The 24,709-nt window shown below is 36.9% G+C and overlaps 1 protein-coding gene across 5 annotated transcripts in view; it reads left to right on the forward strand.

Moving 5' to 3' along the window:
• The window catches only part of KIF13B (kinesin family member 13B), a 346,406-nt gene that overhangs the window by 160,419 nt on the left and 161,278 nt on the right, over window positions 1-24,709 (forward strand). For all 5 annotated transcript variants that reach the window (XM_049865676.1, XM_049865675.1, XM_049865679.1 and 2 more), the window contains 3 exons: window positions 6,688-6,798; window positions 11,925-12,059; window positions 22,979-23,109. In XM_049865676.1, the coding sequence (XP_049721633.1) occupies window positions 6,688-6,798; window positions 11,925-12,059; window positions 22,979-23,109 (377 nt within the window). The remainder of the gene's footprint in view (window positions 1-6,687; window positions 6,799-11,924; window positions 12,060-22,978; window positions 23,110-24,709) is intronic.

The following is a 24,709-nucleotide window of genomic DNA, read 5'->3' on the forward strand; positions in this document are numbered from 1 at the left end:
TCTGCTGCAAAGGACCTCTTCAAAGTGTTGAAGAGCAAATATGTCACCCTGAAGACTAAGGTGCGCCTGACCCAGGCCATGGTATTTGCAGTCACGTCATATGCATGTGAAAGCTGGACAGAGAATAAGGAAGACTGAAGAAGAGTTGACGCCTTTGAATTGTGGTGTTGGCGAAGAATGTTGAATATACCGTGGACTGCCAAAAGAACGAACAAATCTGTTTTGGAAGAAGTGCGGCCAGAATGCTCATTACAGGCAAGGATGGTGAGACTGCGTCTTACATACTTGGGACATGTTGTCAGCAGGGATCAGTCCCTGGAGAAGGATGTCATGCTTGGGAGAGTACAGGCTCAGCAGAAAAGAGAAAGACCCTCAACAAGGTGGATTGACACAGTGGCTGCGACAATGAGCTCAAGCATAACAATGACTGTAAGGATGGCGCAGGACTGGACAGTGTTTCATTCTGTCGTGCATAGGGTCGCTATGAGTCAGAACTGACTCGATGGCACCTAACAACAACAACAACAAACCCAAACCACCAAACCTGTTGCCATTGAGTTGACCTGTAGTGACCCGATAGGACAGAGTAGAACTTCTCCATAGGGTTTCCAAGGCTGTAATCTTTACAGTAGCCAATCAGTGGAGCTGCTGGTGGGTTCAAACCATCAACCTTTTGGTTAGCAGCTGAGCACTGTTAACCAGTGAGCCTCCAATGAAAATCAAACTCATAGCTAATTCCAACTCATAGTGATCCTATAAGACAGAGTAGAACTACCCTATAGGGTTTCCAAGGATGTAAATCTTTACAGAAGCAGACTGCCACATCTTTCTCCCATGAAGCGGCTCGTGGGTTCAAACCGTTGACCTTTCGGTTAGCTGCAGAATACTTAACCTCTGTGCCAGCAGGACTCCTCACTGTGCCACCAGGGCTTCTTAAATAAAATACTTGATAAATGTTATGTTCTGGTTGTTATATTTTAATTATTTTTTTCCTTTTATCTCACTGATGGTGATAGAAATCACTGTAGTATTGAAGCCCAATAATCTTTTAATCCTTATGATTGACTGATGTTCTTTTTTCCTTTTGAAAAATTTTTTATTATGACATTGTTTGTTCAGAAGCAACTTTTAAAACTTGGATGAAAAAAGCCTTAGGAAGGATATGTGTCCTTCTTATTCCTAAATCATATTGGTCCTTATGTCTAACTTAGTTTATATGGGGTAATTTCAAAGGTTGGAAATAAGTATGTTTATCTTTACAGATTTTTTCTGTTTCTATAATGAAATAAGATATTTATGTATGTTTTATAACTTGTTTTTCATAAACAACTTTCCATGTCCCTAAATCAGCATCTGCAAAGCTTTTTACACAGTTATACAGTACTTCATTTTATGGATATACATCAATACTTTATAAATTTTCTATTATTAAATATTTAGGTTGCTTTTTTTCTACTGTTTCAAACAAAAATTCTTGTATATGCAATTTTTGAAGCAAATTTTCAAGACATACTGTGTTCAGTGTAACTCATCAGTATACAAGATGTGCTATAACTTGGTAATTTGATATCCTGTTTGTTGAAATAAGCTTCTACCTATTTTATAAAGCTTTGTCCATGTTCTAAAACAAATATATGAAAACTCAAAGCCCAGTTTATGCCTTTGATTATCCTAATATTATAACATATTTATAGTAAATAATATAACAGCAATTATAAGTATGTTTTGGTAAATGTAATAATATTTAACTAAAAGTAAAGAGCAAGGTGACCTTAAATGCGTTTCTTCTCCGACCAACTACAGCAGCAACCACCACCAAAACCTTAAATCAATAACTGAATGCTGGGGTGTCCTGTGGTGAATTATGAGTTGAATCCTTTATGGACATTAGTATAATATGTAGAAAAATAAAGTAATAAAAAGAACTACTTTTTATTTAAGCAGTTCATCTTTCTACTTTCTAACTGTAATCATATTAGAATTGACATAGTATAAAACCACAATATTGCATATATTTAGAATGCAGCTTTCCTTGGTCATAGTCAGGATCTAGATTTTTGCCTTTAGCTTCCGTATATAAACAGTTGAGCTATTTGTTATCAATTTTTGCAAGTCATTTTAGTTTTAAAATATAATGAAAGTCTCGGAGATCCATTACAGGATCTCTTTGTAGAGAATGTGTGCTGTTATTTCTCTGATTCTTCCCTTTGTCTCTTTGGTGTCTTTATCTCACCAAAACAACTAAACATAAATACTCATTTCCTCATTCTCTAGTTTATTTTATGGATTTTGTTTTTTTCTTCGTGGAACAAGGCTTTTCTTTCTCCTTATTTTAGTTATGTTAAAAATTTATATGTATAGCTTGGTTTAAGAGCTCTTTCAGCAAATTATCTAATAACTTATGACAATGAAATTAAGTTGTTCCCACAGGCAGAATTATTATGCTACTGATATAAATTGCCATGTACTGTAACCAGTATTTATATAATTTTGAACTTGTGTTAAAATTATTTCATCCCCAAAGTGAAAATTTTGTTCTTCTATTTAAATCTACTTGTGTCCGAATTATTCAGTTTCAGAAGCACTGAAAATAGGCATTTAGAAGATTTGATGTTTCTTTGTCATTAATGGAAAAAAGATAAATTTTACAATGGAGAATATTTATATCTTTATTAATGAGCCTTATTTTTTACAGCAGTTTTAGGTTTACAGAAATATTGAACAGAGAGTACCGTGAGTTCCCACATGTCTACCCCCCATATACCCAGTTTCCCCTCTTATTAACATCTCGCATTGGTGTGTAATGAATGTATATATAACAGCTGATGAACCAATATTGATGTATTAATACTTGCTGATGTATGTAGTTTACATTAGGGTTTACTCAGTACTATTTTAAGGATTTTAACAAATCCGTAATGTTTTGTGTTCACCATTACATTATCATGCAGAATAGTTTCACTGCCCTAAATATCCCCCTGTATTGTACCTAATTCATCCCTCCACTGCCCGCCCCCCCATGAAACCCTGGCAAACACTGACCTTTTTATTATCTCTATAGTTATTTCTTTTTTAGAATATTACATGGTTCCAGTATGTAGCCTTTTCAGACTGGCTTCTTTCACTTAGCAGTATGCATTTATAGTTCCTCTATGTTTTTTCATGGATTGATAGCTTGTTTTTTTTTTTTTAATCTCTGAATAATATTTCCTTGTATGAATGTCTCACAGTTTATTCACCCATTGAAGGACATCTTTGTTGCTTCCAGTTTTTGATAATCTTATATCTTTATTGAAATTAATTTCTGTATTATCTGGTTATGTAAAACTTTTAATGTTCTTGCCCTAGTTCATTCTGTTGCCAGGACTGAAGTTTCTTAGAGAGGCTATTTTTTGTTGCTTTTAGCACTGTCTACTCCATCACCCCCCGACCCAATTAAATTCCACAAGTGTTCCAAAAATGTAATATTTGCTTTTCACCGTCTGTATACAGCTTGCTTTTCTAAGTACAGTGTAGCTTCCATTCTGATACCAAATAGTTTCAAAATACCATTTTCATTGTTTTTCTGCTCTTTACTACTACTGTATGACTTCATTGGCTGCTTTAAAATTTCTTGATAATGCAAATCAAAATTACAGTGAGGTTCCATCTCACTCCAACAAGCCAGCATTAATCCAAAAAACATGAAATAATAAATGTTGGAGAGGTTGTGGAGAGAATGGAACACTTATACACTGCTGGGGGGAATGTAAAATGGTACAACCACTTTGGAAATCGATTTGGCGCTTCCTTAAAAAGCTAGAAATAGAACTACCATACAATCCAGTAATCCCATTCCTTGGAATATATCCTAGAGAAATAAGAGCCTTTACACGAACAGATATATGCATGCCCATGTTCATTGTAGCACTGTTTACAATAGCAGAAAGATGGAAACAACCAAGGTGCCCATTAATGGATGAATGGATAAATAAATTATGGTGTATTCACACAATGGAATACTACCTATCGATAAAGAACAGTGATGAATTTGTGAAACATTTGATAACATGGAGGAACCTGGAAGGCACTATGCTGAGTGAAAGTAGTCATTTGCAAAAGGACAAATATTGTATAAGACGACTATTACAAGAACTCGAGAAATAGTTTAAAAAGAGAAGAGAATATTCTTTGATGGTTACGAGAGGGGGGAGGGAGGGAGGGGGGCTTTCACTAATTAAGTAGTAGATAAGAACTATTTTAGGTGAAGGGAAAGACAACAGCCAATACAGGCGAGGTCAGCACAATTGGACTAAACCAAAAGCAAATAAGATTCTGGAATAAACTGAATACTTCAAAGGCCAGTGTAGCAGGGGTAGAGGTTTGGGGACCATGGTTTCAGGGGACATCTAAGTCAATTGGCATAATAAAATCTGTTAAGAAAACATTCTGCATCCTACTTTGGAGAGTGGCATCTGGGGTCTTAAAAGCTAGCAAGCAGCCATCTAAGATGCATCAATTGATCTCAACCCATCTAGATCTAAGGAGAATGAAGAACACCAAGGACATGAGGTAATTCCAAGCCCAAGAGACATAAAGGGCCACATAAACCAGAGACTACATCAGCCTGAGACCAGAAGAACTAGATGGTGCCCGGCTACAACCAATGACTGCCCTGACAGGGAACACAACACAGAACCCCTGAGGGAGCAGGAGAGTAGTGGGATGCAAACCCCAAATTCTCGTAAAAAGACCAGACTGAATGGTCTGACAGATACTAGAAGGACCCTGGTGGTCATGGGCTCCAGAACTTCTATTAGCCCAAGACAGGAACCATTCCCAAAGGCAACTCTTCAGACAGGAATTGGACTGGACAATGGGATAGAAAAAGATGCTGGTGAAGAATGAGCTTCTTGGATCAAGTAGACACTTGAGACTATGTTGGCATCTCCTGTCTGGAGGGGAGATGATAGGGCAGAGGGGGTCAGAAGCTGGCAGGGTGGACACGAAAAGGGAGAGTAGAGGGAAGGAGCAGGCTGTCTCATGAGGGGGAGAGCAATTAGGAATATATAGCAAGCTGTATATGAATTTTTGTATGAGAGACTGACTTGATTTGTAAACTTACACTTTAAAAAGCACATTAAAAAAAAAAAAAATTTCTCTATAACTTAGCCCTACCTTGTTTCCAGATATTGACCAGCACTTCTCCATGTTCCATTAGGGTATTGACCTATTAGTATACTTTGTGTCTGTCTCCATCTGAATTCTTTCTGTCCTAGGAAACATGTTTAAATCTCACATCCTTTATGAAGCTTTCCCCTGTCACTTGGTCCATACTAACCCACTAAAAAAACCCACTGCCATTGAGTCAATTTCGACTCATAACGACCCTATAGGACGGAGTAGAACTGCCCCATAGAGTTTCCAAGGAGCACCTGGCAGATTTGAACTGCTGACCTCTTGGTTAGCAGCCGTAGTACTTAACCACTACACCACCAGGGTTTCCTGGTCCATACTAATCATCTGTTTTTCAGATTTCTGATGCTTATAGTCCATGCCCAGATTAGGCACGTTTCATAAATGCTTGCAAAATAGCAGTTGTTGGATGTGATTATAATAATTAAAATCTGAATAACTTTTTAGCATAAACAAAATTGTTTTCATGTGTACTGCATTATTCATTCTTATATCTAATTCAGTGCAATAAATTGTATTGTCTTCATTTTCCAGAAAAAAAAATTGAGATCCAGAGAAACTAGTAATTTTTTCCAGTCATCCTAATTTTAAAATTTCTTCAATTCCAAAATGATTCTTAACTGTAGTCGGTGTATTACTCTATTATTTTTTCTTCTTCATAACTGTGATATTTTGACTTTTTCTGTTGTTTGTTTTGGAGGAGATTATGCAGGAAGAGTGTTGCTTCTTTCTCGGTGGCCTTGGATGACTTTTCCCTCCCAGACCCCCTTTCCTTCAACTTCTTATATTTAACTGTATGTCTTCTGATGACAAAAATTATAGCTGTCAAGTTCTCATTAGTTTCTTTTGAAGTGCTACTGATCTTTACTGTTTCATGCCTACCTGCAAGTATATTACCTAAATGGAATAAAAGTTTTGATGATATAAACAAATTCAAATCGCTAACTTGTACTTAAGTGAATTTCTCCTCGTATTCTGTTTGCAACATTAGCTTTTATTTTTGCCTGTTGAATTTTATCCTGTTCTATAGTAATAATTTAAATTCGTCAGCATTCTTTGGTATTTTGTGTCTATCTTCCTGATATTAACAACACCATCCAATTTGGTGTCATGTGCAAATTTAGGTTATATAGTTGAATACCTCAAGTCATCAGTAAAGACTACAGTGAACAATGTATAAGAGTCTAGACATATGAGCTATTGGGATTTTTAAAATAAGCTGTTAATAGCTTTATGTTTTTAGCTCCATAAGTAAAATCACTCCTTCATAATAGATTGGAGGAAAAGGAAAAACTGATGTCTTCTTTTCATGCTTAGGTTGGATAGCTTGAAATTAATCTAGATGCTGTGAATCAATGCCAATCCATTTTTTTATCTTAGGTAGATCAAAGACCTCAATGTGCTGTAGAGCTGATATAAGGCAGATTGTGACTTATGTCCTTTTAGATTTAGTTAATTCTTTTTTTTAGGGTATCATACAGATATTTCATGATGTAAATATTTTGCCTGTAGGCAATGAAGTCTCCAGAGTTAAAAGAACGACTGGAAGAATCAGAGAAGCTAATTCAGGAAATGACGGTGACCTGGGAGGAGAAATTAAGGAAAACTGAGGAGATTGCACAGGTTTGTGTTCCCTGACTTGAGAGAGACAAAACTCGTGGTAGTTTGCACAGTGGGGCTCAGATGATGCTTCTGGTTCCTTTTTGAATTTTAGTTCTGTAGATGGTAAATCTAGCACCAATAGGAATCTAGATTCAAGAGGAAGTCCCTGGGTGGTACAAATGGTTAACTGGTTTGAACCCACCCAGAGGTGCCTTGGAAGACAGGCCTGCTTCTGAAAGTTCACAGCCTTGAAAGGCCTATGGAGCAGTTCTACTCTGTACACATGAGGTTGCCGTGAGTTAGAATTGATTCCATGGCAACTGACAACAACAACAGATCCAAGAGAGTCTGCTTTACAAAATTAATTTGAAGAATAAAGAAAGCATGAGTATGCTTACAACTGATTGTTCATTTGTAAGAAATAATTAACTTTTTAGTGTCAGAGTAATCTTTAAAACATTTTCTTAATGAAAGAACCACTTTGTGGCCTCTGGCTCTGAACAACCAGTTCTATTAATTGCTTTACAGGAATCTACCCAAACTACAAAATTATCAGTAGTAAATACTAGGATGTGAGCTTTCTTGCTTCCATATGACAACTCAGTAAGAGTTTATCCTTATTGCTGACAAAGCAGTTCCATGCATATTAATCTCATTTGATGCTTTTCATTTCAGTCTTTTCAGTTAAGGATATTTTGTAATGTATCAATACATTGACTTTCTGAGAAATACATTCTGCTTACCATGGCCCACCAGGCCCAGAATGATCTTGGCCTGTCTGTTTTCCCATCTCATCTCATAACATAAAACAGTATTTTATTTAATCTTCTCAAAAGCCCTATGAGATAAAAAAAAGACAATTAATGCTCAATTCAATTCTTCAGTTACTTGAAATCATCTCTCTGCCTCCTCCCCTTCCTTTTCAAAGTTAAAAATCCCTAGTGATTTCAGCTATTTCTTGCAACAGAGAATATATAGGATCTGTTCCGACAATTCTGTTATAAGTTTGTTCTGACGTTAAGTTGAATACCTCATGTCATGATTGAATTCTGTCCCCCAGAAATGTGTATTGACTTGGTTCGGCCATGATTCTGAGGATTGCGTGGTTGTCCTCTATTTTGTGATTTTAATTTTATGTTAAAGAGAATTAAGGTGGGGTTGTAACACCACCCTTGCCTAGGTCACATCCCTTAGTGGCCTGTACCACCTTTTATCTCTCAAGAGATAAAAAGGAAAGGGAAGCAAATAGGGAGAGAGACCTCATACCACCAAGAAAGGGCGTCCTTTGGGCTGGGGGTTCCTGTGCGGAGAAGCTCCTAGTCCAGGGGGAGATTGACAAGAAAGACCTTCTTCCAGAGCCAACAGTGAGAGAAAGCCTTCCCCTGGAGCTGACACCCAGAATTTGGTCTTCTAGCCTACTAGACTGTGAGAAAATAAATTTCTCTTTGTTAAAGCTATCCACTTGTGGTATTTCTGTTGTAGCAGCACTAGATGACTAAGACACCTCATTTTTTTTTTTTTTTTTTAGTTTCCATTATTATTGCCTTTTATTATCAGTATCTTTATAAATCATAACATTGAACATCTGAGAATGACAATATCAGCAAATTATGTTACGAAATTGTAGTACATATTACCAATGATGAGAAGTATGAAAAAAAATAAAATAAAACAGACTGTCATAAGTGCTGTTTATTGTAACTTGAATATGTCTTAAGTTGGGGACTACCTGTACATCTTTTGTCACCCAGTAGATTCCATCTTTAAATGTTCTGTTTTGAATAAAATTTAAGATGTTGTAGGACACTTTTCTTAGTACGTAGCATAATCTGGATGTTATATTTATAGCAGTACATGCTAGGATTTAATTTGATTTTTTTAAAAAAACTTACTATAGAATTTTTCAAATATAGATAAAAGTAAGAGAAGAGTATAATAAAACCACATGTAGCTATCACCCAGTTTCATTAAATATTAACATATGGCCAGTCTTATTTTATCTGTATCACACACTAGATTATTTTAAAGCAAATTCTATACTAATTTATACCCTACGTTTTTCACTTAGTATTATTTCATGAGCATTTCCCCCATGTCATTTGTAAAGAAATGTTACTTCTCATTATGGGAATAATTCTTCAATTATTTACCAAAAATCCCTATGTAAAAAAAACCAGTGTCTCAGAAGGAACCACAGAAAGTATATAAGAATTGCTGTCTTCATTTTGTAAGCATGGTTTCTGTATCAAGGATAGTACGTTCTTGGAATTGAGTGCTGAAAATTCTTAACATCTCCTATTAAACTGCTCAAAATTTCTGAAAGAATCCTATAATTCTTTTTGTTAGAAGAGAGACTTGATTCACGTTCCCAGGACCAAAATATCCGTTTTACTTCTTTTGTAATAGTGTATTTGTAGGAAATATGTAGACTGAGTTGCAGTGCCCGTATAAATCAGGATGGTATGCCTAGAAATAGCAAAATTCTGAGGCTTTATTTTAATTATACTGCAAACATACTGGGTAAATAAGTTGGGTAGAAATTATTTAGCTGAGTAATCCGTTGTCTTTCCCCAGAATCAAAGGCGTTTTGTGCCTGTGACTCATAACTACTTGCTGGTTATAGTCAGAGACACCTGGCATTGCCCTGATCACACAACTTCATCATAGAGCATCGGGTTGTAGGATTCATATGTTATATTCATAACATTTCTATATTATACGAGTTAAGAGACAGGTAGGCATAAAGGATTGTATTCTTAGGAAAATAGTTCTTCAATGCATATATGCAAGTTTTGTTTTGGTGAATTCACACTACTTCCTTGAGTGCTCACTCGGTATTATGTACTGTGCTATGTGCTTGGAATATAATACAGCATAGGATCCATGTCCTCAAAGAGCTTACAGTCTGGTGTGGGAGAAAAGGTTAAGTAAACAGATGATTATGCCAAGTATGATAACATGTATGCTCCAGATAGAAGGAACAGGTGTAAAATCCCTCAAGCTAAAGAGAGTATTCTTGACAATTTAAGAGACATGGAAGATGTTCAATATGACTGCAGTACAGGGTTTGAAAGTAGGAATGACAAGAAACAAAGATGGAGAGGAGAGTAAATGGGCCACATTGAAATGCCTTGTGAACTTCGTTAAAGGAGGTTGGCCTTTATCCTGGCTGTGGAGTCACTGAATATATCAAGCAAGAAACTGTCTTAAAAGCTTTGCTTTTCGGAAAGATCAGTTGAGTAACATGCATTCACATTTGCTCATATATTCAGAATTAAATGAGAAATGTGGATTTAAGTTGTTAGATATTTTCAAGAATGAAACTTGAGACCTTGAGTTTGGTTACTATTTGTAATGTGCATTATTTTTCAAAATAAAAAGTTATAAAGAAATAAAACTACTTCATATTTGGAAAGAAGAGAAAAAATGTGATCATTTGCAATACTATATCCTAAGATAACATATTAAAACATAGAATTATTTATATGAACAGACATTTTACCAAAGAAGATATTCAGGTGGATAACACACACGAGGAAATGCTCACAATCACTACCATGAGAAATGCAAATCAGAACTACAATGAGATACTATCTCACCCTGACATTATTGGTACTGGAAAAAAAAAAAAAACAGAAAATAACGAAGGTTGGAGAGGTTTCGAGGAGATTGGAACTCTTATGCACTGCTGGTAGAAATGCAAAATGGTGCAACGACTGTGGAAAATGATACGGCACCTCCTTAAAAAGCTGGAAATACTGTACGATCCAGCAATCCCACTCCTAGGAATATATCCTAGAGAACTAAGAGCCATCACACAAATAGACATACGCACACCCATGTTCACTGCAACATTATTCATAATAGCAAAAAGATGGAAGCAGTCTAAGTGCCCATCAGTAGATGAATGGATAAACAAATTGTGTTACATACACACAGTGGAATGCTAGACAATGATAAAGAACGATAATGAACCTGTGAAATAAGTAATCACAAAAGGCAGATACTGTATGACACAACTATTATAAAAACCCAAGAAAACTTTTACACACATAAAAAAAAAATCTTTGATGGTTACGAGGGAGGGAATGGGTGGGGATGGAATTCACTAATTAGCTAGTAGACAAGTGTTAGCTTTGGTGAAGGAAAAGACAGCACACACACAATATAGGGGATGCCAGCACAGATTGATAAAGGCAAAGTCATAGAAGCTTCCTAGACACATTCAAATACCTTGAGGGACAGACTTACTGGGGCTGAAGGGTGGGGACCATGATCTCAGGGGACATCTAGGTCAGTTGGCATGACATAGTTCGTAAAGAAGATGTTCTACATTCTTACTTCGGTGAGTAGCATCTGGTGTCTTAAAAACTTGTGAGCAGCCATCTAAGATACATCTGTTTGTCCCATCATGTTTGGAGCAAAGGAGGATGGAGAAAACCAAAGACACAAGGAAAATATTATTCCAAAGTACTAATGGACTACATGAACCATGGCGTCAATCAGCCTGAAGCCAGAAGTGGATGGTTCCTAGCTACCACCACCAGTGGCTCTGACAGGGATCACAATAGAGGGTCCTGGACAGAACAGGAGAGCAATGAAGAACAAAATTCAAATTCACAAAAAAAGACCAGACTTGCTGGTCTGATAGAGACTGGAGGAACCCTCAAGACTATGGACCACGGATACCCTGCCAACTCAGAACTGAAGTCATTCCCAAAGTCCACCAGTCAGCCAAAGATCAGACAGGCTTATAAAACAAATAAGGACATATGTGAGAAATGTGCTTCTTAGCTCAGTCAAGTAAGAGAGACCAAATGGGCAACACCTGCTCAAAAGCAAAGATGAGAAGGCAGAAAGGGACAAGAAAACTGGACAAATAGACACGGAGAACCCAGGTTGGAAAAGAAAGGGGGGAGAGTGCTGATACATTGTGCGAATTGCAACCAATGTCACAAAAACAATTTGTGTATAAATTTTTGAATGAAAACTAATTTATGCTGTAAACTCACCTAAAACACAATAAAATTGAAAAAATAGAATTATTAAATAATTATTCTAATGTAAGATCTTTTATATCTTTCAACATATAGTTGGGGCATTAATACTTTTTTTTAATATATATATATATTTTAATATGTTTACAGGAGCGACAGAAACAGCTTGAAAGCCTGGGAATATCTCTTCAGTCTTCTGGAATCAAAGTTGGGGATGATAAATGTTTCCTTGTTAATCTGAATGCTGATCCTGCCCTTAATGAACTTCTGGTTTACTATTTAAAGGTGAAGTAATATGCTTTGCTATTAGTTCCTGCTGTGAAATAGAATAATACTTCGCGGTGTTTTTTTTTTTTTAAACTTGAGGAGCCATATTTATTCACAAAAGAGAGTTAGCAAATTGTCTTCATTTGAATAAGCTAGTGTGTAGGAAATCTTGGGTTTCTGAGCTATGTTTCTTTTTTAAATAGTTGAGTAGTGTGTTGAAGCCTAAAAAAAAAAAAACAAACAGCCTAATGATGTATAAATTGATATTCTGATAGTTCCAAAAAGTTCATTAGCTTAACTACCATTATTAAATGTGATTTATATAAGGGAAATAGGTAACTTCAAAGCTTAAAGGATGACTTTTAAAAACTAAATGATTTATTTATTCAGTAAACTAAAGCTTTTGTGGCTTATAGGAAATATATCTTTTTTTAGTTAATAATTTATTTTTGTTGTTTTGGAAAATGTACACAGCAAAACATATACCAGTTCAACAGTTTCTCCATGTACAATTCACTGACATTGATTACATTCTTCAATGTGTGCAACCATTCTTAACCTCCTTTTCACAATTATTTCTCCACCATTAATTTGAACTCACTGTCCCCTGAATTTATGCAACATATCTTTTTGTGAGGGGTTTCTTAGCTCACAAGAGGAAATTGTTAGAGAAAGTAAAGTTCTTAGAACCACCTGATACGAAATTTGTTTTTGCAGTGACTCTTAGGGAAAAAAATATGGATTATCATCATATAAAAAAAGGAGGGAATATAGGTCATGTAGAGACTGAGAGGGTCAGGATATGGAGCAGAATAAAATAAATACAGATATACTTTTAAATATGTAAACCATGGGCCATATCAGGAAGACAAGAGACAACTTTAGAAAGAGCATGAAATCTGAGTCCTTACATAAATTATGAGAAATGCTCCAAAATTGCCTTTGACAAGCCTAGAGCATACACTAGTTATATATGGACTATAATGGCCCTAAAATTGGGTTAATAAATATTCACCCAGTACCTAGTGCCATCGAGTTGATTCTGCCTCATAGTGACCCTACAGGACAGAGTAGGACTGCTTCATAGAGTTTCCAAGGAGGGCCTGGTGGATTCAAACTGCCGACCTTTTCGTTAGCAGCTGTACCTCTTAACCGCTGCACCGCCAGGGTTTCCAAGGGGACGTGGAAAAAAAAAAAGGGGACGTAGGAAGGTAAAAATAATAAGCTGATAAAATTGAAACCAGCTTTAAGATTACAAAATTGTGTGATTTCATTTCTGAAAAAACTGAAGAATTCAGAACATATTAGTTAGTTTCCTAGTTTTTATCAAAGATAGCCGAAATAACTGCTTTGTGTTATTTTGATAAGCCCCATTATTAATAATTAAGTTTGTTATACTGTGAGTTAAATCATGTCTTTGATACATACCATGACGTGTGCATGTCTCAGGTTCTGTGGAATAGTGCCAGGAACACTGGATTGAGAGGTAGGTGACCTGTGTTCCTGGGCCAGTATTACTACTTAACAGATGTTTGATCTTGGTCAAGTCTGTTGCCCTCTCCAACGTACAGATTCTTCCTCTATAAATGGTAGTTTGTCTGCTATCTTACAGGGTTCCTGTGAAGATTAAATGAAATTGGTTATATAGAAGTACTTTATAAACAAAATACAGTTGTGTGTTGCTTACTATGCGTTCTATTAAGTTCTTTGAAATAGGATGTTATCTGATTTGGACATTGCGGGGACACCACATTGCAGGTAGTCCCTAGGTTACAAACATGTGCCTTATGGACTTTTTGTACCTAAGAATGTACTGCCACAAAGTCTATTACATTAAAAATTTGAGTTAAATACAGGTGGCAGCACAATGGCTTTATACACAAGAGATGTGATGTAACACATGTCGCGAGTGGGAAACTGTTGTGTTTGCTATGTCTGGTTAAGTCCACTATGTCCTGTTTTCCGATTGAGATTTCTGAACTCTGTTATAATCTTATGGTTCCACAGATGTGTATGTGGTCTTATGTTGCCTGAACAGACATTATATGCCGCATGACTATGAAAATTTCACATACCTCTGTCTTATTTGATACTCAATGTGGTAACTTATATTTGTATTATCCTTGTCTCTCTAAAAAAAAAAAATGATGTATTATAATATCACTTGCTGTACTTCAGAATAATATCGGAAACCTTTCGTGTTAGAGCATCAGCTGTAGGCATCTGTATTTTAGGAGAGGTGCGATATTAGAATACGACTCAAATATTTTGCCCTTTTTATTTTTCAGAAGTATGATTTTTTTTTCTTCCTGAAGTAACATAGTTCAAATGCGAACACAAACACACACACACAAGAAAAAACCCTGAGTCATATCTGTTTCTTAACTTAAAAATTAAACAAAGGAACTTTTTAAAGACTTTTGGAGAGTAGTCAAAATATTTCTGGTCATCTTGTGTGGAGGTGTTTGGATTCTGTTTCAGACTGTGTGGTCAACCCTGTTTTGGCAGAGTTGGAAGCAGTGTTGATTTCTTGACTGCCTAAGCTAACCGCATGACAAGAATATATTCATGACAAAGCACATTCAAAAGGATGATCTCAGTCTAAAAACAGTTTTTGCTTCAGTAAAATGATGCGATGATGTGGGATGGAGGAATTTGGAGGCAGAGCTTTTTAAAAATTTCTTTGCCTTCAGATTCTCAAGTCTATTAAATGGTAGGCAGATGACTTAACATCTCTGGATGCCCTTAACGACCCCATCTGTAAATTCAGGGCACTGGATTAAAGTGTCTCTGAAGTTCTCCTTAGCTCCAGATTATATGGTTCTATTATTCTTTCGGAAAAGAATCTTCCGTTTTCTTACTCTGTCTAGAACTGGCAGTGGCAGGGTATGGTGGCCAAGCCATTAAGAGACTATAACTCATAAAATAATTTTATGTATATTTGTATATAAAGACAGCCTTTGCTTTGCATGGTTTTGATATGCACAAATTTCAGTTTGTAGGGCATATTATCTGTGAGTAATTGTGTAAAGTACCAACTTTGTTGCTAAATCTTCAGTCCACAACTTGCTACAGAAGTACCAGAAGTACATTATGATCACTGACCAGTCATACTATTTCTTTCAAAATCTATCAGTGATTAGTTTTTTATCTGTTATTCAGGTCAGCCATAGACAAATTACAGTAAACCTGTGAAAGCCAGAACCTGTGTAAGGCAGAAACGTGTCAGAGAAAGAAAACTCAATACTTTCCACTAAAAGGAGTGATAGAAAAGTGGTAAAACTGCACCCAGTCAAAGGCGGAAAACTTTCATGACCTGGAAAAACAAGGCAGTCTTGTAGAGTTCTGTCATGGATTGAATTTCGTCTCCCCCCACCAAAATGTGTGTATCAATTTGGCTGGGCCATGATTCCCAGTATTGTGTGATTGTCCTCCATTTTGTGATTGTAATTTTATGTTAAAGAGGATTAGGGTGGAATTGTAACACCCTTACTAAGGTCACATCCCTGATCCAGTGTAAAGGGAGTTTCCCTGGGGTGTGGCCTGCACCACCTTTTATCTTACAAGAGATAGAAGGACAGGGAAGCAAGCAGAGAGTGGGGGTCCTTATACCACCAAGAAAGCAGTGCTGGGAGCAGAGCGAGTCCTTTGGACCTGGGGTCCCTGTGCAGAGAAGCTCCTAGTCCAGGGGAAGATTGATGAGAAGGGCAACAGAGAGAAAAAGCCTTCCCCTGGAGCTGACAGCCTGAATTTGCAGTTTTAGCCTACTTTAGTGTGGTATTTCTGTTATAGCAGCACTAGATAACTAAAACAAATTCTCTCACAGGTTTCACTGTGTGTTGTTGTACTGTCTCCCAGTGATAAACCCATATGACATTGTATAGGTAATAGAGTGATTTGGCCAACAAAAGTGAAACTACAGCAAAGAAACAAAAAGTGATAATACTGGAAGTCAAATTTGAATAAAGCGTATATGGAGTTCTGGTGGCACAGTGGTTAAGCACATGGCTGCTAACTGAAAGGTCAGTGGTTCGAACCCACCATCCTCTCCCTGGGAGAGAGATGTAGCAGTCTGTTTCCATAAAGATTTACATACAGCCCTGGAAACCCTATGGGGCAGTTCTGTTTTGCCCTGCGAGGTTGCTATGAGTTGGAATTGACTTGACAGCAATGGGTTTGGTTTTGGTTTTACATATGGGAGTTAGGGTTAAGTAACTATTCATGAGATTCTAGATATGCAGCTAGAGGAATTTAGTGAAGTTGAACTTACCGACATAAATAAGGAAAGTGATTATGATGAAAAGGATGAAGATATTTCAAAGGAACTTATACTGGAAAAACTTTATATTAGAGTAACTCTGGGAGATACTTCACAACATTGAAAGCAGAAAGGATGAAATGGTAGAAACTTATAAAGGAGCATGACAATTTGCCAAGACATGGAAAAGATGCTTACTCTATGTTGTAAGTTAAAAAAAAAAAAAAAAAATGTTGAAAAGAAGAAGGCAACCCATGAACCCATTGCTGTCGAGTCAATTTTGACTTACAGCAACCTTATAGGACAAAGTAGAACTGCCCCATAAGGTTTCCAAGGCTGTAAATCTTTACAGAAGCTGACTGCTACATCTTTCACCCACGGAGGAGCAGCTGGTGGGTTCAAACCACCAAACTTTCAGCTAGCAGCCAAACGCTTTACCACTGTACCACCAGGGCTTCTCAGAAAAAGGCAAGCATTGTTAAATTATTTTTGATAGTTTTTTTATTACAAAGAAAAAAAAACCCTTTAAGTCTCAATTTTCTAGTGTTCTGAATTACAGTGTACTAAATAACTGTTGGAAAACCCTGGTGCCATAGTGGTGAAGTGCTATGGCTGCTAACCAAAAGTTTGGCAGTTCGAATCCGCCAGGTGCTCCTTGGAAACTCTGTGGGGCAGTTCTGCTGTGTCCTGTAGGGTCGCTATGAGTCGGAATCAACTCGACGGCAATGGGTTTGGTTTCTTTTTTGAATAACTATTACTTTTACTAAGTTTTCATTTCTTAATGTTTTGACAGACATTTTTAGAGGCCACATAATAATTGTAATTTTTCCCACTGATTATGAAGACAGTTTTGCATGGTTTCAGCTTTCTCAGTCATTTTTGCTCTCCCATACTCTCATGCAAAGTGAGGACTTCCTCTAGTTCTGAGGTGGTCCTGGAAATTTATACTATCAAGAGCTTACTTTGCCTTAAAAACATTATGCTAATAATGTACTTTTGTAAAAAAAATAAAAATAGATAAGAAAAAGAATGGGGAATTAGCCCCCAAATTCCAACACCTAGAGATGTCTACCATTTATATTTTTATCTGTATCCTCTGGATCTATTTCTATATGTATATAGATTTATATCGATACTTTGTTTTTTTTCTTACACAAGTGGTATCACAGCATGATTGATTCTGATGGCCCCTTTGGCTTATCCACCAAATCCTTCAGGAGCACTCTCTGGCTCTTGCGGTTCCGGGTCTGTTCTTTGCACAGATGAGCTCCTAATGGCTAGGTGAGCAGGGGTGGTTCTGAAGGATTTTGGGAACACTGTACATGTACATACTTCGTAAGGATGTGTGCTGGTGATTTAGCAGCAGCATCAAAGCACATGTCTATCCTGTGGCGTAACTCTCACTGAAGGTAAATTACCTTTTGAGTTGTCGCCGGTATTCACGGTCACTGACTGAGGCAGATACAAGTGGCAGGGCAGCAGCCATTCGGTGATTACGGAGCAGGACTTAACTGTGGCTCCGTAGACGTTCTTCAGCGGTGCATATGGTATAGTATTTGAATTTTTTTTAAAAGACATAAAGATACCTTTCCTTTTTTAACCTCCATTTCTAAAATATTATCTTCAGAGTTTTAGTTCTGTTATTATTTAGATATATAAAAAGTAACAAATACTTTTCTAGTTTTTGTGCCTGGTACTTGCCCCTTTTCCTTTAGAAACTGGGTGTCTGAGAATACTGATATACAGAGGAATTACTTAGGCTGCACTAACATGTTAAGAAAGACTACCCCGTGAATTATGTGACTAGTGAGTATGTCCTGTCTCTTTCCACCTCCCCTCCCTTCCTTTCTCTCTCTGACTCTCTTTTTAAGGACTTAGTTGATTGAAGAGAGGTTCTCGAAAGAACTATATAAATGATTTATAAAGGAGGTGAGGCACAGTAAATCCTAGAATAGTTAACTAATCATCTGCATTAAAATGAAATCTAAATGGATGAAGAAAGATGAAAAAATCATTTCTAGCCTTTGATTATTTCTGAGGTTTTTTAATATAGTATCTTATATTTGGGAGTTTTCCCCTAAAATGAATATATTTTTGATCATTATACCCATCTATCAGATAAAGAGGCTGAGAAGCTCTCTCTGATTAACTCTGTCTTATTTTGATTACCTTGTACCATCATAGCATGTAGGAACTCATTAGATAATCTTCTGCCAACCTATGATAATGTTCCTTTTTTTAAATCTCTTTTTGGTATTTTTATTGAAGTCTTGGAGCACAATAGGAAGAACTTATTGAAAGCTTATTGACTAACTTGTTCAAACATCAAACAGTAAGGCTTTAGCAGAGTTGAGCTTTTGGAACTTGATAGTTGAGGTTCTACTCAATTCGTATCCAAATCACAGTAGATAATAGCTTCAAATGTGGAAGATCTAAATTGTTGTTTATAGTGTAATCTCTGTGAATTGAAACTGTGTCCATCTCTTATGTCTCTAACACTGGCTCAGTGCCCAGCCTGGAACAGGTATTCACTGTAATGTTTGTTGAACATATGAAATTTTTCTTCTAGAACTTGAACTAGACCTTTCCATGTTTGAGTTTATGTTATGTGTCCCTGATAAATTGTAACTCAATCTATCAACAGATGTTTAGCACCCATCATGTATCATATACTATGCTGGTTGCCGTAGAAGATGCAAGAGTACGGTATAGGTTGCTGTCTAAGGGAAAAAAAAATTATGAAATACTGCATTAAGATGCTGACTCAAGTTTAAGCAGAGTTCAGAGAAGGGAGAAATCAATGATGGCTAAGGGTCAGAGAAAGCTTCCTATAGAAGATGAAGTTCCTAGAGAGGTCTTGAAAGATGCTTTGAATTTAGATGAAGGAAAGAGAGCATTTCAGGAAAAGCGAACAATAACAGGGGCAAAGATGTGGAAATGAAGTTGTATGTAATCTACAAATATAATAGTAGAAGTTTGTTCTACACTCAAATTTCAGTCTAGGGTATAGCTCAAGGGTTTTCTCCACCCCATCCTCCAAGGGTAAAAGGATTCCAAAGGTACAATTAGGAGTCAGTGCTGAAATTTCTTATGGGAGAAAGAAAGGGATTATACAAGTGCTTTTGGACAAGTACTTTTGGGATTTTTTTCTTCTTCTTTAGGTGATCTTGGGGCTTTCTCTTTGAGCTCTTTTTCCCTCCCTCTTCAAACTTTCCTCTGCCTTACTGTTGGTGTTGTGAGATGGAGACCAGGATGTTCTCCATGTAAAGAAACTTTGGGGATTGGTCAGGAAGCCTCAGCTAATAGTGAGGAGTAGGTATTTGCCTGGAATGTCCTTTGTGTTATGTATATTCCTTGAGGATCAAACAGGATACAACGGGACAATTCTGGATCCCAGCTCTTTTCTTCCATGGAAACACCGCTGCAGTATAGTTAAGAAGAGGTAGAGATGTTTGAAGGCAGAAGAGAAAAAAATCCCAGAAAAGGGGAAATAAAAATATAAGAGAGGACGAGCCCTTTTTTATGGGATTGAGATCTCAGAAGAGGTGGGAAGAATTGGAACCCAGAATGTAATTCTGCAAAGAAGAGGAGAGAATCAGTTTCCTTTAAATCTGAAGGAAATGCTATGGAAATGATTGTTTCTTTTTCTTTTACATTTATTTAATGCCTACAACGTACCAGTCCTTTTTTAAGTGCTTACAATACAGTGACAACAAGACAGGCTAGTTCTTTGCTCTTATGGAATTTCCCTTGTAGTTGTAGAGATGAACCCTAAACTTACAAACAGTGTTGTATAAGGGATTAAAATAGAGGAGTATGACAGTGATTGGGTGTCTGTTTCGAATTGTGAGTTCAGTAAACCCCTCTCTGTGGATGTGACGTTAAAGCTGGGATATAAATGATAAGAAACTACCCATACCAATATCAAAATTAAGGGAAGAACGCTTCAGATAGAGGAACAGCCAGTAAAAGGCACTGGGATGGAAATACAGTCAATGTGTGCAAAGAACAAATAAAAGGCCGATGTGGCTGGAGCATGATCCACAAGGGAGAGAGTATTAGGAGCTAAGATAAGAGCAGTAGGTAGGAGCTAGATCAAAGAGAGTTTTATAAGCCTTGGTAAGAACTTGAACTTTATTAGAAGTTCAAAGGGAAGCTGCTAGGGAGATTTAAATAGCAGAATCACATGCTTTTTTTTTTTTTTTTTTTAAAGATTACCAATGATGCTGTGGTGGGAGTAGATCTTGAGGAATCAGGAAGGGAGGAAGTGGAGAGTTAGTAGGGCCCTCCTGCATTCACCCAGGAAGACAATGGTGGCTGAGACTAAGATGTAGTAGTGGAGGTGGAGGAAAATGAACTAATTCTTAACATGCTTTGAAGTCTGTAAGAATTTCCTGATTTTTAGTTCAGTAACTGGGTGATGGTAGTGCCATTATTATTGGGGAAAGGAATAAACTTTTATTGGGGCAAGGCGAGATGGAAGCAAGAGTTCTGCTTTGGCCTTGTTCTATTTGAAATATCTCTAGACATCCAAGGATTGTTACGTGGGTTAAGTAGGCAGGAAATAATGGTGACTGAGAAACTAGGAACCCCTCGCGTCTTGTCAGTGTGTCGTACTGTGGTGGCTTGCGTGTTGCTGTGATGCTGGAAGCTATGCAATCGGTGTTTCACATACCAGCAGGGTTACTCATGGTAGACAGGTTTCAGCAGAGCTTCCAGACTAAGACAGAGTAGGAAGAAGGACCTGGCAGTCTACTTCTGAAAAAATTAACCAGTGAAAGCCTTATGAATAGCACTGGAACATTGTCTGATATAGTGCTGGAAGTTGAGCCCCTCAGGTTGGAAGGTACTCAGAATATGACTGTGGAATAGCTGCCTTCTCAAAGTAGGGTCGACCTTAATGATGTGGATGGAGTCAAGCAAGACTTGACTGTGGAGGTGAGGAAAAGTGGAACTAAAGTCTACAGTCCCTAGCTGGTGATAGAGACTTGGTTTATACTTGCCAGTTGACTCGGACTTAGATTCATTGAGACCCCATGTGTATCAGAGTAGAATTGCTCTGTAAGGTTTTTAATGACTAATTTTTTGGGAAGTAGATCACCAGGCCTTTCTTCCGCGATGTCTTCAAGGTGGACTCGAATTGCCAGCCGTTCAATTAGCAGCTGAGCATGTTAACCATTTGCACCACCCACGGACTCCAATTTATACATAGATAGTGTTTAAAACTGTGGGACTGGATGAGATCTTCTAGATTAGGGACCAGCAAACTAGGTCCTAAAGACCAGATTCAGCTCCCTGTCTGTTTGTTTATGGCCCAAAAGCTAAGAATAGTTTTTACGTTTTTCAATGGTTGGGGAAAAAAAAAACCAACAATATTTTAGACATGTGAAAATTACATGAAATTCAAATTTCAGTGTTTGTAAATAAAGTTTTTATGGGAAGGATCCACTCATTCATTTATGTATTATCTCCCTGCTTTCTCACTACAGTGGCAAAGTTGAGTAGTTGCATATACCTGCAAAGCCTAAAATATTTAATATCTGACTACTAATCTAGACATCTAGAAAGAGAAGATGGCCTAGGAACACATTCGAGGAACACATTTGGGGGCATATTAGCATTGAAAAATTCACATATAGGTAGTTAAATATTGAAGTACATAAGAGTGAGCTCAATTTTTATGGACTCAGTTTTCCTCAAGAGTGAGGGTGGTGATTGGGATTTAGGGAATTGAGTAGTTAGGGATTTAAGGTAAGAAGAACATACCAATATATCTTTTATGAGGCATTTTAGGGAGACCATGAAATTTATAAAACAATTTTAGACTTTTTTTTAACTCTCATATTCACATAAATAGCTTGCTTTGTAGTTGACTCTTCTAAACTGAGACCAGTTAAGTGATATACAGTTTCAGTAACTGTTATTACAGACTCTATGAGCCCTGGTGGCACAGTGGTTAAACAGGTGGCCAGCTAACCAAAAGGTCAGCAGTTTGAAGTCACCAGCCGCTCTTCAGGAGAAAGATGTGGCAGTCTGCTTCTGTAAAGATTTACAGCCTTGGAAACCCTATGAGGCAGTCTACTCGGTCCTGTAGGGTTGCTAAGAATTGGAATTCAACTCAATGGCAATGGGCTTGGTTTTCTTTGGTTTAATTGTAGACTAATACTTTTGGCATATCATTGAAACATGGCTCATGCTCTGAGGGTAGTGTGAAATATTTGGAATCAAGATTGCCATGAAAAATAATTACTATGGTATACATAAAACCAAAAACTTGTTGCTGTCTAGTTGATTCCACCTCATCACGACCCTGTAGGACAGAGTAGAACTGCCCCATGGAGTTTCCAAGGAGCGCCTGGTGGGTTCAAACTGCTGACCTTTTGGTTAGTAGCTGTAGCGCTTAACCACTACACCAGGGTTTCCATGGTATACATACTTATATAAAATTACATTTTGATGTTTAAAAGGCAAATACTCATCTCAATGGATTATTCCTTATAAGAAAACATAATTTGTAGAATGAATTTCAGAATAAGCTTAGGAATTCCCCCTACTACTCCATTTGCTTTAAAAATATTTTAGCTAAGGTATTGGTTCAATGTAAAAGGGCTCAAGGTAGATGATTTCAGTTTGTGTACATGTCAGAATGTATTAACCCATGAATTTGATTCTTTCTTAGGAACATACATTGATAGGATCAGCAAATTCCCAAGATATCCAACTATGTGGAATGGGAATTCTTCCTGAACATTGTATTATAGACATCACAACAGAAGGCCAGGTTATGCTGACTCCTCAAAAGAACACCAGGTAATGTCCGTTAGTGTTAATGTCATAATAATTTTTAAAAAGAAGAAAGTATCCCAGTGGTGGGTGGTTTAAGGGACATTTGGCCTTCATTATCATTTATTTTTAAGTTCATGTAATTAAGATATTCAGTTAGTTCCCAAGCCCTTTGTATTTACCTTTTTTAATATCTTCTAAATGTATCCCTTTCTGTGTATACTCTTTGCCATGTCATTATTTAGGCTGTCATCAAATCTTGATTGGAACTCCTGCCAGCAGCCTAATCTTCCTGCTGGTCCACTTATCACACAGCCCGATGTTTTTCTACTATTTTTGGTAGAAAACCTCTTACTCCCTTATATCTCTTGTTCCTCTGCTTCTGCCATTCCTTTGACCTGCTAACTCCTGTTTGAGCTTCAGGGTTAAGCTGTAACATTATGTACTTTGGGGAGTTGCCTGTTTGGTTTAAATTAAGCGCCCCTAGTTTGTACTACCATTTTACCTTACGCTTACTGTTATCTTAACACTTTGTATTGTATTTTTGTGGGATGTTAGCCTTTGTCATGCCACTGGACTTTGAACTTCTTGAGGACAAGATCTTTCTTTTTTGCCCTTCTATTCCTAGCATGTAACATAAGGGTAGTATACAATAAGTGCTCAATAAATGAATGAATGAAGAGATACAACATTATATAAATTGTTAGTTTCCTTAAGCTATAAACATTATATAAATTGATTGTTAGTTTGTTTCCTTAAACTATAAACTTATTATTGCCCAGATAATGGTTAACTGAGTTATATTAATCTTCCAAATTTTCATACATTTCATTATATGATATTAAAAAAATCATTAATATCACCACTAATTTCATCTGTACAGTCTTTTTTTTTCTTAATAATATTTTATTTTGTTTTTGGTGAAAGTTTATACAGTGAATTAGGTTCCCATTTAATGGTTTCTACATAATTTATTCAGTGACATTGGTTACATTTTATATAGTGTGCCAGCTTTCTCATTATTTCTGTTCTGGTTGCTCCATTTCCAGTAATCTAATTTTCCTGTCCCCTTGCCTTCTTATCTTTGCTTTAGAGTAAGTGTTGACTGTTTGGTCTCATATAGATGATTTTTTAAAGGAGCACAGTATTCACAAGGGATATTATTTATTTTATGAACCAGTCAGTTATTTAGCTAAAATATGACCTCACGGAAGAGTTTTGGTTCAAGGTTTAAAGAATATATCAGGGTAATGGTCTTGAGGATTCCTCCAGTTTCAACTGCTCCAGTAAGTCTGGACTTTTTCAGATTTTGAGTTCTGTTCTAAATTTTGTTCCCATTCTATCAGTATTTATCTATTGTGTTCCTGATCAGAATGGTCAGTAGTCTTAGCTGGCACCATCTAGTTCTTCTAGATGAGGTTGTGGTTCATGTAGACTATTATTAGTCCTGTGGACTAGTTTCTTCTCAGAGCCTTTGGTTTCCTTTATGCGTAGAGACCCATAGTTGTATTTTAGATGGCTGCTGGCAAGCTTTTAAGACCCAGATGCTACTTAACCAAACTCGGATATAGAACATAAACTTTATGTACTATACTATGCCATTTGACCAAGTTGTCCCAAGAGACTA

The sequence above is a fragment of the Elephas maximus genome, chromosome 22 (assembly GCF_024166365.1).
Source record: "Elephas maximus indicus isolate mEleMax1 chromosome 22, mEleMax1 primary haplotype, whole genome shotgun sequence".
Classification (NCBI taxonomy): domain Eukaryota; kingdom Metazoa; phylum Chordata; class Mammalia; order Proboscidea; family Elephantidae; genus Elephas; species Elephas maximus.